The sequence below is a fragment of the Oncorhynchus tshawytscha genome, unplaced genomic scaffold (assembly GCF_018296145.1).
Source record: "Oncorhynchus tshawytscha isolate Ot180627B unplaced genomic scaffold, Otsh_v2.0 Un_contig_6779_pilon_pilon, whole genome shotgun sequence".
In the NCBI taxonomy this organism is placed as follows: Eukaryota; Metazoa; Chordata; class Actinopteri; order Salmoniformes; family Salmonidae; genus Oncorhynchus; species Oncorhynchus tshawytscha.
The window spans coordinates 345-21,565 of record NW_024608248.1 but is presented as its reverse complement, the minus strand read 5'-3'; the positions used below and the strand labels follow the sequence as shown (position 1 = coordinate 21,565).

Below are 21,221 nucleotides of genomic sequence, written 5' to 3'. Positions count from 1 at the left end.
GAGAGAGAGACAGAGAGACAGAGAGAGAGACAGAGAGAGAGACAGAGAGAGAGAGACAGAGAGAGAGAGACAGAGAGAGAGAGACAGAGAGAGAGAGAGAGAGAGAGAGAGAGAGAGAGAGAGAGACAGAGAGAGAGAGACAGAGAGAGAGACAGAGAGAGAGAGAGACAGAGAGAGAGAGAGAGAGACAGAGAGAGAGAGAGAGACAGAGAGAGAGAGAGAGAGAGAGAGAGAGAGAGAGAGAGAGAGAGACAGAGAGAGAGAGAGAGAGAGATTCCTGTAAATCAAACTGTGGATGCTAATCCAGAGTTGTCAGAGCATTGATTTATCCAGCTGTGTTGTTGGCTCAGCCTTGCTACTGCCACCTTCTACAACCTCATCAGCCAACGCGCACGCACACACATGTGAAATCACTGATTCCAGGCTGAATATTAAAAGCTGATTCTTGATCAGATCTTGGAGCGCCTCATGATCGGCAGGCCAAGAGTTGTTGACAGAAGTTGTTCAGTCATATGTTCACCTCCAGTAGTATCCAATACACTGTCTGTCTCCTCTCCTCCTCTCCTTCACCTCTGTAGGGACGTCAATGAGTCAAAACGAGACACTGACTGACTGTATCAGAACGGTACCTGGGAATGGGCTGCCTCACGTTTGGTTCTGGTTTGGGTTATGTTCCTGTATTGGAAGTGAACAAGTGTCTTGTAGATGGGATCCTGGTTTCGGTTTCTCACCCCTCCTCTCTTCCTCTGTCCCCTGTCGGTGTTCTCTCCAGGTATCCGGCTAGATGGGATCCTGGTTTCGGTTTCTCACCCCTCCTCTCTTCCTCTGTCCCCTGTCGGTGTCCTCTCCAGGTATCCGGCTAGATGGGATCCTGGTTTCGGTTTCCCCCCTCCTCTCTTCCTCTGTCCCCTGTCGGTGTTCTCTCCAGGTATCCGGCCCCACCCCTCCTCTCTTCCTCTGTCCCCTGTCGGTGTTCTCTCCAGATCAGATGGGATCCTGGTTTCAGTTTCTCACCCCTCCTCTCTTCCTCTGTCCCCTGGCCGGTATGCACCGGGCTGCGCCCTTAGTGGCCCTGCTGGACGGGCGTGACTGCACCGTGGAGATGCCCATCCTAAAAGACCTGGCCACCGTCGCCTTCTGTGACGCACAGTCCACACAGGAGATACACGAGAAGGTGGAGTAACTAACACACACACACACTAACACACACACACACACTAACACACAGGAGATACACGAGAAGGTGGAGTAACTAACACACACACACACACACACACTAACACACAGTCCACACAGTGTAACGGTTCTCTTGTGGTGAAGGAGAGGAGGACCAAAACGCAGCGTGGTGGTTATTCATGTTTCTTTAATGAAGACGCTATACATGAATAAACTAACGAAAACAATAAACGTGAGAACTCAAAACAGCCCTATCTGGTGCAAAACACAAAGACAGGAACAATCACCCACAAACACACAGTGAAACCCAGGCTACCTAAATATGGTTCCCAATCAGAGACAATGACTAACACCTGCCTCTGATTGAGAACCATATCAGGCCAGACATAGAAACAGACAAACAAGACATCCAACATAGAATGCCCACTCAGATCACACCCTGACCAAACAAAACATAGAAATATACAAAGCAAACTATGGTCAGGGTGTGACAGTACCCCCCCCCCCCAAGGTGCGGACTCCGGCCGCAAAACCTGAACCTATTGGGGATGGTCTGGGTGGGCATCTGTCCGCGGTGGTGGCTCTGGTGCTGGACGTGGCCCCCACTTCACCGTAGTCTTAGTCCCCCACCTTGTCCGCTTCCGTGGCCTCCTCACCATGGCAACTCTTCTCAATGGACAGAGGGGCAGCTCGGGACAGAGGGGCGGCAGCTCGGGACAGCTCGTTGGTGTGTGATGGGTGATGTGTAGGGGGGTTGGTGTGTAGGGAGTGATGTGTAGGGGTTGGTGTGTGATGGGTGATGTGTAGGGGTTGGTGTGTAGGGGTTGGTGTGTGATGGGTGTTGTGTAGGGGTTGGTGTGTGGTGGGTGATGTGTAGGGGTGATGTGTAGGGGTTGGTGGGTGGTGGGTGATGTGTAGGGGTTGGTGTGTGGTGGGTGATGTGTAGGGGGTTGGTGTGTGATGGGTGATGTGTAGGGGGTGGTGTATGTATGTGTGTGTGTGAGTGTGTGTGTGTGCGTGTGCGTGTGTGTGTGTGTGTGTGTGTGTGTGTGTGTGTGTGTGTGTGTGTGTGTGTGTGTGTGTGTCTCGGAGATACTATCTGCGGTCTCTGCTAGATAGAAGGGTTAAAACCAGACCCACTTCCTCTCTGCTTTAGGACAATGGGGTATGAAAAAGACTACAGAATCTGCATAAAGATTCAGTCCATCTCATCTCAGAGACCTTGGTCCGTGTCATGATGTGAATGGAGAGAAGGAGGGAGAGAGGGAGGGGATGGGGAGAGGAGGAGGAGGAGGAGGGGGAGAGGAGAGGAGGAGGGGGAGGGATGGGGGAGGAGGAGGAGGGGATGGGGGAGAGGAGGAGGAGGGGAGGGGATGGGGAGAGGTGGAGGGGATGGGGGAGAAGAGAGGAGGAGGAGGAAGGGGGAGGAGGGGGAGGAGGAGGAGGAGGAGGGGGGAGGAGGAGGAGGGAAGGGGATGGGGGAGAGGAGGAGGGGATGGGGGAGAAGAGAGGAGGAGGATGGGATGGGGGAGAGGAGAGGAGGAGGAGAGGAGGGGATGGGGGAGAGGAGGAGGAGGAGGAGGGGAGAGGAGAAGGAGGGGAGGGAATGGGGGAGAGGAGGAGGACGGCAGAGGAGAGGAGAGGAGAGGAGAGGAGGAGAAGGAGGGGAGGGGATGGGGGAGAGGTGGATGAGGAGGGGAGGGGGAGAGGAGGAGGGGGAGAGGAGAGGGAGATTGGGGAGAGGAGGAGGGGGAGAGGAGAGGAGGAGGAGAGGAGAGGAGGAGGGGTAGGGGATGGGGGAGAGGAGAGGGGAGGAGGGGGAGGGGATGGGGGAGAGGAGGAGGGGGAGAGGAGGAGAGGGAGAGGAGGAGGGGGGGAGAGGAGGAGGGAGGGGAGGAGGAGGAGGGGAGGGTTATGGGGGAGAGGAGAGAAGGAGGGAGAGGAGAGGGAATGGGTGGGTTTTGTTGTTCTAGTTAACAGTACCTCTTCATAAAAACAGGATTGTAATGTGATGGTGTACTGGTGTGGTGTATTCTGCTGATTCATAGTAATGATTTGTTTGTTTAGAAGCCCAGAGGTGAAATGAACGTCTCTTCTCTACTGTGGAGATGAGATGGTTAGTTCTGAATCAGAGAGGGACTTACTGGCTGACTGGGTGGCTGACTGGCTAACTGGGTGACTGACTGGCTGACTGACTGGCTAGGTGGCTGACTGACTGACTGGAGATGAGATGGTTAGTTCTGAATCAGAGAGAAACTTACTGGCTGACTGACTGACTGGGTGACTGGGTGACTGGCTGGGTGGCTGGGTGGCTGGGTGACTGGCTGGGTGGAGATGAGATGGTTAGTTCTGAATCAGAGAGAAACTTACTGGCTGTCTGACTGACTGGGTGACTGGGTGACTGGCTGGGTGGCTGGCTGACTGGCTAACTGACTGACTGGCTGACTGGGTGGCTGACTGACTGGGTGACTGGAGATGAGATGGTTAGTTCTGAATCAGAGAGAGACTGACTGACTGGATGGCTGGGTGGCTGACTGGGTGGCTGGGTGGGTGGCTGGCTGGCTGAGTGACTGACTGGGTGGCTGGGTGAGTGACTGACTGGGTGGCTGGGTGGCCGACTGGGTGGCTGGGTGGCTGACTGGCTGACTGACTGACTGACTGGGTGGCTGGCTGACTGACTGACTGGGTGGCTGGGTGGCTGGCTGACTGACTGGGTGGCTGGCTGACTGACTGTGTGGCTGGCTGACTGACTGACTGGCTGGGTGGCTGGGTGGCTGACTGACTGACTGACTGACTGGCTGACTGGCTGACTGACTGACTGACTGACTGACTGGCTGACTGACTGGCTGACTGACTGGGTGGCTGACTGGCTAACTGGGTGACTGACTGGCTGACTGACTGGCTGAGTGGCAGACTGGCTGTTTTACACTACTTTTACTGCATTGCACTATATAGGGAATAGGGCTCTAGCCACCTGATACAGACCCCTCCATCCACCCCAGCTGTTACAGACCCTCCATCCACCCCAGCTGGTACAGACCCCTCCATCCACCCCAGCTGGTACAGACCCCTCCATCCACCTCCATCCACCCCAGCTGGTACAGACCCCTCCATCCACCCCAGCTGGTACAGACCCCTCCATCCACCCCAGCTGGTACAGACCCCTCCATCCACCCCAGCTGGTACAGACCCCTCCATCCACCCCAGCTGGTACAGACCCCTGCATCCACCCCAGCTGTTACAGACCCCTCCATCCACCCCAGCTGGTACAGATCCCTCCATCCACCCCAGCTGGTACTGACCCCTCCATCCACCCCAGCTGGTACAGACCCCTCCATCCACCCCAGCTGTTACAGACCCCTCCATCCACCCCAGCTGTTACAGACCCCTCCATCCACCCCAGCTGTTACAGACCCCTCCATCCACCCCAGCTGGTACAGACCCCTCCATCCACCCCAGCTGTTACAGACTCCTCCATCCACCCCAGCTTTTACAGACCCCTCCATCCACCCCAGCTGTTACAGACCCCTCCATCCACCTCCATCCACCCCAGCTGGTACAGACCCCTCCATCCACCCCAGCTGGTACAGACCCCTCCATCCACCTCCATCCACCCCAGCTGTTACAGACCCCTCCATCCACCTCCATCCACCCCAGCTGGTACAGACCCCTCCATCCACCCCAGCTGGTACAGACCCCTCCATCCACCCCAGCTGGTACAGACCCCTCCATCCACCTCCATCCACCCCAGCTGTTACAGACCCCTCCATCCACCCCAGCTGTTACAGACCCCTCCATCCACCCCAGCTGTTACAGACCCCTCCATCCACCCCAGCTGTTACAGACCCCTCCATCCACCCCAGCTGTTACAGACCCCTCCATCCACCCCAGCTGTTACAGACCCCTCCATCCACCCCAGCTGGTACAGACCCCTCCATCCACCTCCATCCACCCCAGCTGTTACAGACACCTCCATCCACCTCCATCCACCCCAGCTGTTACAGACCCCTCCATCCACCCCAGCTGGTACAAACCCCTCCATCCACCTCCATCCACCCCAGCTGGTATAGACCCCTTCATCCACCCCAACTGTTACAGACCCCTCCATCCACCTCCATCCACCCCAGCTGGTACAGACCCCTCCATCCATCCCAGCTGGTACAGACCCCTCCATCAACCTCCATCCACCCCAGCTGGTACAGACCCCTCCATCCATCCCAGCTGGTATAGACCCCTTCATCCAACTCCATCCACCCCAGCTGGTACAGACCCCTCCATCCACCCCAGCTGTTACTGACCCCTCCATCCACCCCAGCTGGTACAGACCCCTCCATCCACCCCAGCTGGTACAGACCCCTCCATCCATCCCAGCTGGTACTGACCCCTCCATCCCCCTCCACCCCCACACCTGTTACAGACCCCTCCATCCATCCCAGCTGGTACAGACCCCTCCATCCACCTCCATCCACCCCAGCTGGTATAGACCCCTCCATCCACCCCAGCTGTTACAGACCCCTCCATCCACCTCCATCCACCCCAGCTGGTACAGACCCCTCCATCCACCCCAGCTGTTACAGACACCTCCATCCACCTCCATCCACCCCAGCTGTTACAGACCCCTCCATCCACCCCAGTTGGTACAGACCCCTCCATCCACCCCAGCTGTTACAGACACCTCCATCCACCTCAGCTGTTACAGACCCCTCCATCCACCCCAGTTGGTACAGACCCCTCCATCCACCCCAGCTGTTACAGACACCTCCATCCACCCCAGCCTGTACAGACCCCTCCAACCACCCCAGCTGGTACAGACCCCTCCATCCACCCCAGCTGGTACAGACCCCTCCATCCACCCCAGCTGGTACAGACCCCTCCATCCAGCCCAGCTGTTACAGACCCCTCCATCCACCCCAGCTGTTACAGACCCCTCCATCCACCCCAGCTGGTACAGACCCCTCCATCCACCCCAGCTGTTACAGACCCCTCCATCCACCCCAGCTGTTACAGAGACATCCATCCACCTCCATCCACCCCAGCTGGTACAGACCCCTCCATCCACCCCAGTTGTTACAGACCCCTCCATCCACCCCAGCTGTTACAGACACCTCCATCCACCTCGAACCCCCAGCTGTTACTGACCCCTCCATCCACCCCAGCTGGTACAGACCCCTCCATCCACCCCAGCTGTTACAGACCCCTCCATCCACCCCAGCTGGTACAGACCCCTCCATCCACCCCAGCTGGTACAGACCCCTCCATCCACCTCCATCCACCCCAGCTGGTACAGACCCCTCCATCCACCCCAGCTGGTACAGACCCCTCCATCCACCCCAGCTGGTACAGACCCCTCCATCCACCCCAGCTGGTACAGACCCCTCCATCCACCCCAGCTGGTACAGACCCCTGCATCCACCCCAGCTGTTACAGACCCCTCCATCCACCCCAGCTGGTACAGATCCCTCCATCCACCCCAGCTGGTACTGACCCCTCCATCCACCCCAGCTGGTACAGACCCCTCCATCCACCCCAGCTGTTACAGACCCCTCCATCCACCCCAGCTGTTACAGACCCCTCCATCCACCCCAGCTGTTACAGACCCCTCCATCCACCCCAGCTGGTACAGACCCCTCCATCCACCCCAGCTGTTACAGACTCCTCCATCCACCCCAGCTTTTACAGACCCCTCCATCCACCCCAGCTGTTACAGACCCCTCCATCCACCTCCATCCACCCCAGCTGGTACAGACCCCTCCATCCACCCCAGCTGGTACAGACCCCTCCATCCACCTCCATCCACCCCAGCTGTTACAGACCCCTCCATCCACCTCCATCCACCCCAGCTGGTACAGACCCCTCCATCCACCCCAGCTGGTACAGACCCCTCCATCCACCCCAGCTGGTACAGACCCCTCCATCCACCTCCATCCACCCCAGCTGTTACAGACCCCTCCATCCACCCCAGCTGTTACAGACCCCTCCATCCACCCCAGCTGTTACAGACCCCTCCATCCACCCCAGCTGTTACAGACCCCTCCATCCACCCCAGCTGTTACAGACCCCTCCATCCACCCCAGCTGTTACAGACCCCTCCATCCACCCCAGCTGGTACAGACCCCTCCATCCACCTCCATCCACCCCAGCTGTTACAGACACCTCCATCCACCTCCATCCACCCCAGCTGTTACAGACCCCTCCATCCACCCCAGCTGGTACAAACCCCTCCATCCACCTCCATCCACCCCAGCTGGTATAGACCCCTTCATCCACCCCAACTGTTACAGACCCCTCCATCCACCTCCATCCACCCCAGCTGGTACAGACCCCTCCATCCATCCCAGCTGGTACAGACCCCTCCATCAACCTCCATCCACCCCAGCTGGTACAGACCCCTCCATCCATCCCAGCTGGTATAGACCCCTTCATCCAACTCCATCCACCCCAGCTGGTACAGACCCCTCCATCCACCCCAGCTGTTACTGACCCCTCCATCCACCCCAGCTGGTACAGACCCCTCCATCCACCCCAGCTGGTACAGACCCCTCCATCCATCCCAGCTGGTACTGACCCCTCCATCCACCTCCATCCACCACACCTGTTACAGACCCCTCCATCCATCCCAGCTGGTACAGACCCCTCCATCCACCTCCATCCACCCCAGCTGGTATAGACCCCTCCATCCACCCCAGCTGTTACAGACCCCTCCATCCACCTCCATCCACCCCAGCTGGTACAGACCCCTCCATCCACCCCAGCTGTTACAGACACCTCCATCCACCTCCATCCACCCCAGCTGTTACAGACCCCTCCATCCACCCCAGTTGGTACAGACCCCTCCATCCACCCCAGCTGTTACAGACACCTCCATCCACCTCAGCTGTTACAGACCCCTCCATCCACCCCAGTTGGTACAGACCCCTCCATCCACCCCAGCTGTTACAGACACCTCCATCCACCCCAGCCTGTACAGACCCCTCCAACCACCCCAGCTGGTACAGACCCCTCCATCCACCCCAGCTGGTACAGACCCCTCCATCCACCCCAGCTGGTACAGACCCCTCCATCCAGCCCAGCTGTTACAGACCCCTCCATCCACCCCAGCTGTTACAGACCCCTCCATCCACCCCAGCTGGTACAGACCCCTCCATCCACCCCAGCTGTTACAGACCCCTCCATCCACCCCAGCTGTTACAGAGACATCCATCCACCTCCATCCACCCCAGCTGGTACAGACCCCTCCATCCACCCCAGTTGTTACAGACCCCTCCATCCACCCCAGCTGTTACAGACACCTCCATCCACCTCGAACCCCCCAGCTGTTACAGACACCTCCATCCACCCCAGCTGTTACAGACCCCTCCATCCACCTCCATCCACCCCAGCTGGTACAGACCCCTCCATCCACCCCAGCTGGTACTGACCCCTCCATCCACCCCAGCTGTTACAGACCCCTCCATCCACCTCCATCCACCCCAGCTGGTACAGACCCCTCCATCCACCCCAGCTGGTACTGACCCCTCCATCCACCCCAGCTGGTACAGACCCCTCCATCCACCCCATCTGGTGACCATGTTACAACACTAACTGTCTGGAGAGTTGCTAGTGGCCTTGAACTAAATCAGAGAAGGAACTACAGTTGAAGTCAGATGTTTACATACACCTTAGCCAAATTACATTTAAACTCTGTTTTTCCACAGTTCCTGACATTTAATCCTTGTAAAAATTCCCTGTCTTAGGTCAGTTAAGGATCCCCACTTTATTTTAAGAATGTGAAATGTCAGAATAATAGCAGAGAGAATGATTTATTTCAGCTTTTATTTCTTTCATCACATTCCCAGTGGGTCAGAAGTTTACATACACTCAATTAGTATTTGGTAGCATTGCCTTTAAATTGTTTAACTTGGGTCAAACGTTTTGGGTAGCCTTCCATAAGCTTCCCACAATAAGTTGTGGGAATTCTGTCCCATTCCTCCTGACAGAGCTGGTGTAACCGAGTCAGGTTTGTAGGCCTCCTTGCTCGCACACGCTTTTTCAGTTCTACAAATTTTCTATGTGATTGAGGTCAGGGTTTTGTGATGGCCACTCCAATACCTTGACTTTGTTGTCCTTAAGTCATTTTGCCACAACTGTGGAAGTATGCTTGGGGTCATTGTCCATTTGGAAGACCCATTTGCGACCAAGCTTTAATTTCCTGACTGATGTCTTGAGATGTTGCTTCAATATATCCACATAATTTCCCTTCCTCATGATGCCATCTATTTTGTAAAGTGCACCAGTCCCTCCTGCAGAAAAGCACCCCCACAACATGATGCTGCCACCCCCGTGCTTCAAGGTTGGGATGGTGTTCTTAGGCTTGCAAGCCTCCCCCTTTTTCCTCCAAACATAACAATGGTCATTATGGCCAAACAATTATATTTTTGTTTCATCAGACCAGAGGACATTTCTCCAAAAAGTACGATCTTTGTCCCCATGTGCAGTAGCAAACCGTAGTCTGGCTTTTTTATGGCGGTTTTGGAGCAGTGGCTTCTTCCTTGCTGAGGGGACTTTCAGGTTATGGCGATATAGGACTCGTTTTACTGTGGATGTAGATACTTTTGTACCCGTTTCCTCCAGCATCTTCACAAGGTCCTTTGCTGCTGTTCTGGGATTGATTTGAACTTTTCGCACCAAAGAACGTTCATTTCTAGGAGACAGAACGCGTCTCCTTCCTGAGCGGTGTTACGTTCCCCAGATTATGTGTTGTAGTTTGTGTATTTGCATGTGTTTATTTCAGGAAATGGCTTCCTGAAATCCCTCAAGCAGCTGATTGGTCGACTCCAGGGCTAATTGGAGAGCTGACCCCGCCCCCTCGTCAAGACACAGCTGTCTCCAATTACCCATTCCTTCTGAAGCTATATAAAAGCCAGTGTTCTGTTCAGGAGGGAGATCTTTTTGGAGGTAGAGATTTTGCTGGAGGTAGGGATTTCTGAGATTGATTGTGATAGAGGTTGATTTTGCTGGAAAGTGGTATGTTCTGTGAGTTTGTTGCTCAGATAGAACTTATTTGATGTCCTTTGTTTCTTAGTTTGTTTGTGAAATTGTTTAATATTCTGTTTCATTTGTTCCCAGGGGGAAGGGGAAGGCACCTAGGGAGTGTTTAGGCAAGAGGCCCGCGGGCATACATATACCCGTAGCATAATCGCTGTCTAGGCACACTAGGTAAGACCTGGGCGGACCACCCCTTGTATTTTGGTTAGGGCACCAGGTGGTGCTAAATTAGGTAAGTAGTGGGTAGGCAGGTAAGATAGGAGAGGGGGGGGGCTTTGAGATTTACTTTCTTTGCTTTGGTTCCGTCCAGCCCCTTTTCCCCATATTACCGTGTAAAGGAATAAAGTCCTTGTAAACGGTACCACATTCTGCCTGTTGTCATTCTTACTTGCACCTACAGTCCAAACCTCTTTCACTTCACGGAGAGTTTAGTTGTAGCAGGGTGTTGCGTTCCCTCTTCATAGAGGCGTGCGTAACATAATCTCCTGAACACAAGCACAGCGGCCACACGCTCAAAACGGCTGCGTGGTCCCATGGAGTTTATACTTGAGTAATATTGTTTGTACAGATGAACGTGGTACCTTCAGGCGTTTGGAAATTGCTCCCAAGGATGAACCAGACTTGTGGAGGTCTACCATTTTTTTCTGAGGTCTTGGCTGATTTCTTTTGATTTTCCCATGATGTCAAGCAACGAGGCACTGAGTTTGAAGGTAACCCTTGAAATACATCCACAGGTACACCTCCAATTGACTCAAATGATGTCAATTAGCCTATCAGAACCTTCTAAAGCCATGACGTAATTTTCCATGCTGTTTAAAGGCCCACTCAACTTAGTGTATGTAAACTTCTCACCCACTGGAATTGTGATACAGTGAATTATAATTGAAATAATCTGTCTGCAAACAATTGTTGGAAAAATTACTTGTGTCATGCACAAAGTAGATGTCCTAACCGACTTGCCAAAACTATAGTTTGATAACAATTAATTTGTTGAGTGATTGAAAAATGAGTTTTAATGACTCAGAACTAAGTCTATGTCAACTTCCAACTTCAACTGTATCTGCTGCACTGTGTCTCACATTGTTAGTTGAGCAGTGTGGGGGGGGTGAAACAAGACTAAGATACAGGAGAATTCTCCTCAGTGACCCTGGCCTGAGACAAACATGGTGAGGTACTAGTCTCCTCAGTGACCCTGGCCTGAGACAAACATGGTGAAGGTACTAGTCTCCTCAGTGACCCTCAGTGATCCTGGCCTGAGACAAACATGGTGAAGGTACTAGTCTCCTCAGTGACCCTGGCCTGAGACAAACATGGTGAAGGTACTAGTCTCCTCAGTGACCCTGGCCTGAGACAAACATGGTGAAGGTACTAGTCTCCTCAGTGACCCTCAGTGACCCTGGCCTGAGACAAACATGGTGAAGGTACTAGTCCCCTCAGTGACCCTCAGTGATCCTGGCCTGAGACAAACATGGTGAAGGTTCTAGTCTCCTCAGTGACCCTGGCCTGAGACAAACATGGTGAAGGTACTAGTCTCCTCAGTGACCCTCAGTGATCCTGGCCTGAAACAAACACGGTGAAGGTACTAGTCTCCTCAGTGACCCTCAGTGACCCTGACCTGCCACAAACACGGTGAGGTACTAGTCCCCTCAGTGACCCTCAGTGATCCTGGCCTGAGACAAACATGGTGAAGGTTCTAGTCTCCTCAGTGACCCTGGCCTGAAACAAACACGGTGAAGGTACTAGTCTCCTCAGTGACCCTGGCCTGAGACAAACATGGTGAAGGTACTAGTCTCCTCAGTGACCCTGGCCTGAAACAAACACGGTGAAGGTACTAGTCTCCTCTAACCATCTGAAGGATTTCTCAATGGTACTGGCTGTATTAAGGTATTGGATAGTATTAGTGTCGATGTGTGCAGAAGCCAAACGTGGTTCTGTTATATAATATCCTAGATATACAGTACAAGGTCCAGTGGATTATTCATCATGTTCAATAGAGATGGTCCGTCCAGGAAAACAGCCCGTACGGATTCGGTTTGATGTCCGACAGACAGCAGGTCTGTAGCCAGCAGACGTCCAGCAGAGACTCGACTTCTCCAGCTGCAAAGAGGGGGCCTGCTAAACATATCCTCCCTCAGCGTTACAGCATTACCGTTATCCCCACTGAGCTCACACACACACACACACACACACTCTGTAGCCAGCAGACGTCCAGCAGAGACTCGACCTCTCCAGCTGCAAAGAGGGGGCCTGCTAAACATATCCTCCCTCAGCGTTACAGCATTACCGTTATCCCCACTGAGCACACACACACACACACGCACGCACACACACACAATACACACACACACAGACACACACACACACGCACGCACGCATGCACACACGCACGCACACATGCACGCACACACGCACGCACACACGCACGCGCACACACACACACACACACACACACACAGACGATAGAGCTCCTACAGCGAAGGTCTCCAAGTCTCACAGAGAAACCTGTCAGAAAGGATGCTTCTCAAAATAGGGTTCAAGTTTGTGTGTGTGTGTGTGTGTGTGTGTATGTGTGCGTGTGCGTGTGTGTGTGTGTGTGTGTGTTTGCGTGTGTTCACAGACTCCATATCTTCCTGGATTATATGACTATGAGGTCATCTCAGCGGTGTGTGTGTGTGTGTGTGTGTGTGTGTGTGTGTGTGTGTGTGTGTGTGTGTGTGTGTGTGTGTGTGTGTGTCTGTGTGTGTCTATGTGTGTGTCTATGTGTGTGTGTGTGTGTAGACAGAGGAGGGGGGTAACAGACAGATTAGGTCAGCCTTTCCATTTCCGTAAACGAGTGGCGCTCAGAGACTATTTCTTTCACAAACCCGTTCATTTCTTTAGTCACTCCCCTTGCAAGAGAGCTTTGTCCCTGGCTCTACAGCCAATCACAAACCCCTTCAGAGAAGTGGCGACGGCCTGAGAGAGAGAGGGTATATGAGGACAGAGAGAGAGAGAGAGAGAGAGAGAGAGGGCATCTGAGAGAGAGAGAGGGTATATGAGGACAGAGAGAGTAGGAGAGAGAAGATTAAAGAGAGATAGAGATAGTGTGAGAGAGAGAGAGAGATTAAAGAGAGATAGACAGAGAGAGTGAGTGAGCGAAGATTAAGGAGAGATAAACAGAGAGAGTGAGAGAGAGATCGAAAGAGAGAGCTTTAACCTTGAATTAGTATCTAACAGGTCCTACCAGGAGACAGCTCTACCATCTAACAGGTCCTACCAGGAGACAGCTCTACCATCTAACAGGTCCTCCCAGGAGACAGCTCTACCATCTAACAGGTCCTACCAGGAGACAGCTCTATCATCTAACAGGTCCTACCAGGAGACAGCTCTACCATCTAACAGGTCCTACCAGGAGACAGCTCTACCATCTAACAGGTCCTACCAGGAGACAGCTCTACCATCTAACAGGTCCTACCTGGAGACAGCTCTACCATCTAACAGGTCCTACCAGGAGACAGCTCTACCATCTAACAGGTCCTCCCAGGAGACAGCTCTATCATCTAACAGGTCCTACCAGGAGACAGCTCTACCATCTAACAGGTCCTACCAGGAGACAGCTCTACCATCTAACAGGTCCTACCAGGAGACAGCTCTACCATCTAACAGGTCCTACCTGGAGACAGCTCTACCATCTAACAGGTCCTACCAGGAGACAGCTCTACCATCTAACAGGTCCTCCCAGGAGACAGCTCTACCATCTAACAGGTCCTACCAGGAGACAGCTCTACCATCTAACAGGTCCTACCAGGAGACAGCTCTACCATCTAACAGGTCCTACCTGGAGACAGCTCTACCATCTAACAGGTCCTACCAGGAGACAGCTCTACCATCTAACAGGTCCTACCAGGAGACAGCTCTACCATCTAACAGGTCCTACCAGGAGACAGCTCTACCATCTAACAGGTCCTACCAGGAGACAGCTCTACCATCTAACAGGTCCTACCAGGAGACAGCTCTACCATCTAACAGGTCCTCCCAGGAGACAGCTCTACCATCTAACAGGTCCTACCAGGAGACAGCTCTACCATCTAACAGGTCCTACCAGGAGACAGCTCTACCATCTAACAGGTCCTACCAGGAGACAGCTCTACCATCTAACAGGTCCTACCAGGAGACAGCTCTACCATCTAACAGGTCCTACCAGGAGACAGCTCTACCATCTAACAGGTCCTCCCAGGAGACAGCTCTCCATCTAACAGGTCCTACCAGGAGACAGTGTAGCTACGGCCCTGTGAGGAAGTGTCCTAACTGTGTAACTAGGGCCCTGTGAGGAAGTGTCCTAACTGTGTAACTACGACCCTGTGAGGAAGTGTCCTAACTGTGTAGCTACGACCCTGTGAGGAAGTGTCCTAACTGTGTAACTACGACCCTGTGAGGACGTGTCCTAACTGTGTAACTATGGCCCTGTGAGGAAGTGTCCTAACTGTGTAGCTACGACCCTGTGAGGAAGTGTCCTAACTGTGTAACTACGACCCTGTGAGGAAGTGTCCTAACTGTGTAACTACGGCCCTGTGAGGAAGTGTCCTAACTGTGTAACTACGGCCCTGTGAGGAAGTGTCCTAACTGTGTAACTACGACCCTGTGAGGAAGTGTCCTAACTGTGTAGTTGAAGTGTTGAAAGAGGCGGTAGCGACCATCTTGACCATGTTCGTTTGTCTCTCCAGGTGTAGAACGAGGCAGTAGAGGCCATCTTGACCATTTGTCTCTCCAGGTGTTGAACGAGGCGGTAGAGGCCATCTTGACCATGTCTGTTTGTCTCTCCAGGTGTTGAACGAGGCAGTAGAGGCCATCTTGACCGTGTCTGTTTGTCTCTCCAGGTGTTGAACGAGGCGGGAGAGGCCATCTTGACCGTGTCTGTTTGTCTCTCCAGGTGTAGAACGAGGCAGTAGAGGCCATCTTGACCATGTTTGTTTGTCTCTCCAGGTGTAGAACGAGGCAGTAGAGGCCATCTTGACCATGTTTGTTTGTCTCTCCAGGTGTAGAACGAGGCAGTAGAGGCCATCTTGACCATTTGTCTCTCCAGGTGTTGAAAGAGGCGGGAGAGGCCATCTTGACCGTGTCTGTTTGTCTCTCCAGGTGTTGAACGAGGCAGTAGAGGCCATCTTGACCATGTCTGTTTGTCTCTCCAGGTGTTGAACGAGGTGGTAGGGGCCATCTTGGCCATGTCTGTTTGTCTCTCCAGGTGTTGAACGAGGCAGGAGAGGCCATCTTGACCATGTCTGTTTGTCTCTCCAGGTGTTGAAGGAGGCAGTAGAGGCCATCTTGACCATGTCTGTTTGTCTCTCCAGGTGTTGAACGAGGCGGTAGAGGCCATCTTGACCATGTTCGTTTGTCTCTCCAGGTGTTGAACGAGGCAGTAGGGGCCATGATGTACCACACCATCACTCTGACCAGAGAGGACCTAGAGAAGTTCAAGGCTCTACGCATCATCATCCGCATCGGCAGCGGCTACGACAACATCGACATCAAGGCAGCCGGAGAGCTGGGTACGCACCAATATTCACCCAACTATGATCGGCAGAATGTAGTCACTTAGCAGAGACACTTTTATCCAAAAGTTACTTTCGTTAACACGTGCAGTGCACTCGGAAAGTATTCAGACCCCTTGATTTTTTTTCACATTTTGTTACGTTACAGCCTTATTCTAAAATGGATTAAATAAATATTTGTCCTCATCACACGCAATACCCATAATGACAACGCAAAAACTGGTTCTTATAAATTGTAGCTAATTTATTACAAATAGAAAATATACCTTATTTACATAAGTATTCAGACCTTTTGCTATGAGACTCAGGTGCATCCTGTTTCCATTAATCATCCTTGAGATGTCAGAGCAAAAAACCAAGCCATGAGGTCAAAGGAATTCTCTGTAGAGCTCCGAGACAGGATTGTGTCGAGGCACAGATCTGGGGAAGGGTACCAAAAGATTTCTGCAGCATTGAAGGTTCCCAAGAACACAGTGGCCTCCATCATTCTTAAATGGAAGAAGTTTGGAACGACCAAGACTCTTCCTAGAGCTGGTTGCCCGGCCAAACTGAGCAATCGGGGGAGAAGGGCCTTGGTCAGGGAGTTGACCAAGAACCCGATGGTCACTCTGACAGAGCTCTAGAGTTCCTTTGTGGAGATAGGAGAACATTCCAGAAAGACAACCATCTGCAGCACTCCACCAATCAGGCCTTTATGGTAGAGTGGCCAGATAGAAGCCACTTCTCAGTAAAAGGCACATGACAGCCCACTTCGAGATTGCCAAAAGGCCCCTAAAGAACTCTCAGACCATGAGAAACAAGATTCTCTGGTCTGATGAAACAAGGTTGAACTTTTGGCCTGAATGCCAAGCATTATGTCTGGAGGAAACCTGGCACCATCCCTACGGTGAAGCATGGTGGTGGCAGCATCATGCTGTGGGGATGTTATTCAGCGGCAGGGACAGGGAGACTAGTCAGGATCGAGGGAAAGATGAACGGAGCAAGTACAGAGACATCCTTGATGAAAACCTGCTCCAGAGGACTCAGGACTTCAGACTGGGGCAAAGGTTCACCTTCCAGCAGGACAACAACCCTAAGTGCACAGCCAACACAATGCAGGAGTGGTTTCGGGACAAGTCTCTGAATGTCCTTGAGTGGCCCAGCCAGAACTCGGACTTGAACCCGATCGAACATCTCTGGAGAGACCTGAAAATAGCTGTGCAGCGACGCTTCCCATCCAACCTGATAGAGCTTGAAAGGATCTGCAGAGAATAATGGGAGAAACTCCCCAAATACAGGTGTGCCAAGCTTGTAGCGTTGTACCCAAGAAGACTTGAGGCTGTAATCGCTGCCAAAGGTGCTTCAACAAGGTACTGAGTAAAAGGTCTGAATATTTATGTAAATGTAATTTCCTATTTTTTTTTTGCAAACATTCTATAAACCTGTTTTTGCTTTGTCATTAAGGGGTATTGTGTGGTATTATATGGGGTATGGTATGGTATTATGAGGGGTATGTTATGGTATTATATGGGGTATGGTATGGTATTGTATTATATGGGGTATTTTATGGTATTATAAGGGGTATTGTATGGTATTGTATTATATGGGGTATTTTATGGTATTATAAGGGGTATTGTATGGTATTGTATTATAAGGGGTATTGTATTGTATTGTATTATATGGGGTATTGTATCGTATTATAAGGGGTATTGTGTGGTATTATATGGGGTATTGTATGGTATGGTATTGTATGGGGTATGGTATGGTATTATATGGGGTATTGTATGGTATTATATGGGGTATTGTATGGGGTATTGTATGGTATGGTATTATATGGGGTATTGTATGGTATATATTATATGGGGTATTGTATGGTATGGTATTATATGGGGTATTGTATGGTATGGTATTGTATGGGGTATTGTATGGTATATATTATATGGGGTATTGTATGGGGTATTGTATGGTATGGTATTATATGGGTTATTGTGTGGTATATACATTCTAAAAACCTGTTTTTGCTTTGTCATTAAGGGGTATGGTATGGTATTATAAGGGGTATTGTACTATAAGGGGTATTGTATGGTATTGTATAATAAGGGGTATTGTATTGTATTATAAGGGGTATTGTATGGTATTATAAGGGGTATTGTATGGGGTATGGTATGGTATGGTATTATATGGGGTATTGTATGGTATTGTATTATAAGGGGTATTGTATGGTATTGTATTATAAGGGGTATTGTATGGTATTGTATTATAAGGGGTATTGTATTGTATTATAAGGGGTATTGTATGGTATTGTATGGGGTATGGTATGGTATTATATGGGGTATTGTATGGTATTGTATTATAAGGGGTATTGCATGGTATTATATGGGGTATTGTATGGTATGGTATGGTATTATATGGGGTATTGTATTGTATTGTATTATAAGGGGTATTGTATGGTATTATATGGGATATTGTATGGTATTGTATTATAAGGGGTATTGCATGGTATTATATGGGGTATTGTATGGCATTGTATTATAAGGGGCATTGTATTGTATTGTATTATAAGGGGTATTGTATGGTATTGTATGGGGTATGGTATGGTATTATATGGGGTATGGTTTGGTATTGTATTATATGGGGTATTGTATGGTATTGTATTATAAGGGGTATTGTATTGTATGGTATTATATGGAGTATTGTATGATATTGTATGGGGTATGGTATGGTATGTGTTGTATGGGGTATTGTATGGTATTGTATTATAAGGGGTATTGTATTGTATTTTATTATAAGAGGTATTGTATGGTATTGTATGGGGTATTGTATGGGGTATTGTATGGGGTATTATATGGGGTATTGTACGGTATTGTATGTGGTATTATATGGGGTATTGTATGGGGTATCGTATGGGGTATTGTATGGGTTATGGTCTGGTATTATATGGGATATTGTATGGGGTATTGTATGGGTTATGGTCTGGTATTATATGGGGTATTGTATGGGGTATTGTATGGGGTATGGTCTGGTATTATATGGGGTATTGTATGGGGTATTGTATGGGATATTGTATGGGGTATTATATGGGGTATTGTATGGGGTATTATATGGGGTATTGTATGGTATGGTATTATATGGGATATTGTATGGTATATATTATATGGGGTATTGTATGGTATTATATGGGGTATTGTATGGTATGGTATGGGGTATGGTATGGTATTATATGGGGTATTGTATGGTATGGTATTGTGTGGGGTATTGTATGGGGTATTGTATGGTATGGTATTATATGGGGTATTGTATGGTATTGTATGGGGTATTATATGGGGTATTGTATGGTATGGTATTATATGGGGTATTGTATGGTATATATTATATGGGTTATGGTATGGTATTGTATGGGGTATTGTATGGGGTATGGTCTGGTATTATATGGGGTATTGTATGGGGTATTATATGGTGTATTGTATGGGGTATTGTAGGGGTATTATATGGGGGTATTGTATGGGGTATTATATGGGGTATTGTATGGTATGGTATTATATGGGATATTGTATGGTATATATTATATGGGGTATTGTATGGTATTATATGGGGTATTGTATGGTATGGTATGGGGTATGGTATGGTATTATATGGGGTATTGTATGGTATGGTATTGTGTGGGGTATTGTATGGGGTATTGTATGGTATGGTATTATATGGGGTATTGTATGGTATTGTATGGGGTATTATATGGGGTATTGTATGGTATGGTATTATATGGGGTATTGTATGGTATATATTATATGGGGTATTGTATGGTATATATTATATGGGGTATTGTATGGTATATATTTATATGGTATGTTATATATGTATTATATGGGGTATTGTATATTGGGTATGGTATTATCTAAATCAAATCAAATCAAATTTTTATTTGTGATACACATGTACATATTATGTGGGGTATTGTATGGTATGGTATTATATGGGGTATTGTATGGTATATATTTTATGGGGTATTGTATGGTATATATTATATGGGGTATTGTATGGTATATATTATATGGGGTATTGTATGGTATGTATTATTTGGGATATTGTATGGTATATATTATATGGGGTATTGTATGGTATTATATGGGGTATTGTATGGTATGGTATTATATACTGTTCCATCGGGTATTGTATGGTACATATTATTGAGTGGGGTATTTTATGGTATGGTATTATATGGGGTATTGTATGGTATATATTTTATGGGGTATTGTATGGTATATATTATATGGGGTATTGTATGGTATATATTATATGGGGTATTGTATGGTATGTATTATATGGGGTATTGTATTGAATGGTATTATATGCGGTATTGTATGGTATGGTATTGTATGGTATGTATTATATGGGGTATGGTATGGTATTGTATTATATGGGGTATTGTATGGTATGTATTATATGGGGTATTGTATGGGGTATGGTATTGTAGGGTGTATTTAACACTAGGCTACCCTGCCGTCCTCCTCCCCCAGGTGTATTGTATGGTATGCCCCCCTCTAACCAATTAACAACTGTAATTCTACACACCTGATCTACATCTAACCTGTGTGTTTGCTTTCTGTAACTAACTAACTAACTCTGTGTGTCCTCCTCCCCCAGGTGTCTCTTAATCTAACTCTGTGTGTCCTCCTCCCCCAGGTGTCTCTTAATCTAACTCTGTGTGTCCTCCTCCCCCAGGTGTCTCTTAATCTAACTCTGTGTGTCCTCCTCCCCAGGTGTCTCTTAATCTAACTCTGTGTGTCCTCCTCCCCCAGGTGTCTCTTAATCTAACTCTGTGTGTCCTCCTCCCCAGGTGTCTCTTAATCTAACTCTGTGTGTCCCCCTCCCCCAGATGTCTTTTAATCTAACTCTGTGTCCTCCTCCCCAGGTGTCTCTTAATCTAACTATGTGTCCTCCTCCCCCAGGCGTAGCAGTGTGTAACATCCCGTCGGCTTGCGTAGAGGAGACAGCGGACTCCACCATGTGTCACATCCTCAACCTGTACCGACGAAACACCTGGTTGTACCAGGCTCTCCGGGAGGGCACGCGGGTCCAGAGCGTGGAGCAGATCAGAGAGGTGGCGTCCGGAGCGGCACGCATCCGTGGGGAGACACTGGGCCTTATAGGCTTCGGTGAGGAACTGTGTGGAAGGACTCCTCTGTTTTACACTCTCCCCTTTCTCTCTCTCTTTCTCTTTCTCTCTCTCTCTGTCTCTCCCCTTTCTCTCTCTCTCTCTCTCTCTCTCTCTGTCTCTCTCTCTCTCTGTCTCTCTCTCTCTTTCTCTCTCTCTCTGTCTCTCCCCTTTCTCTCTCTCTCTCTCTCCCTCTCTCTCTCTCTTTCTCTTTCTCTCTCTCTCTGTCTCTCCCCTTTCTCTCTCTCCCCTTTCTCTCTCTCTCTCTCCCTCTCTCTCTCTCTCTCTGTCTCTCTCTCTCTCTCTCTCTCTCTCTCTCTCTGTCTCTCTCTCTCTTTCTCTCTCTCTCTGTCTCTCCCCTT

General features: G+C 50.0%; 1 protein-coding gene across 1 annotated transcript; it reads left to right on the top strand.

Annotated features, from left to right (window-relative positions):
- Window positions 1–784: 784 nt before the first annotated feature.
- On the top strand, window positions 785–20,860 carry LOC121843357 (C-terminal-binding protein 2-like; the record flags this gene model as incomplete). The annotated part of the gene is made up of 4 exons (XM_042312974.1): window positions 785–851; window positions 984–1,174; window positions 15,581–15,725; window positions 20,654–20,860. Coding segments are annotated over exons 1-4 (610 nt in total), but the record flags the coding sequence as incomplete, so codon positions are not given.
- Window positions 20,861–21,221: the final 361 nt, after the last annotated feature.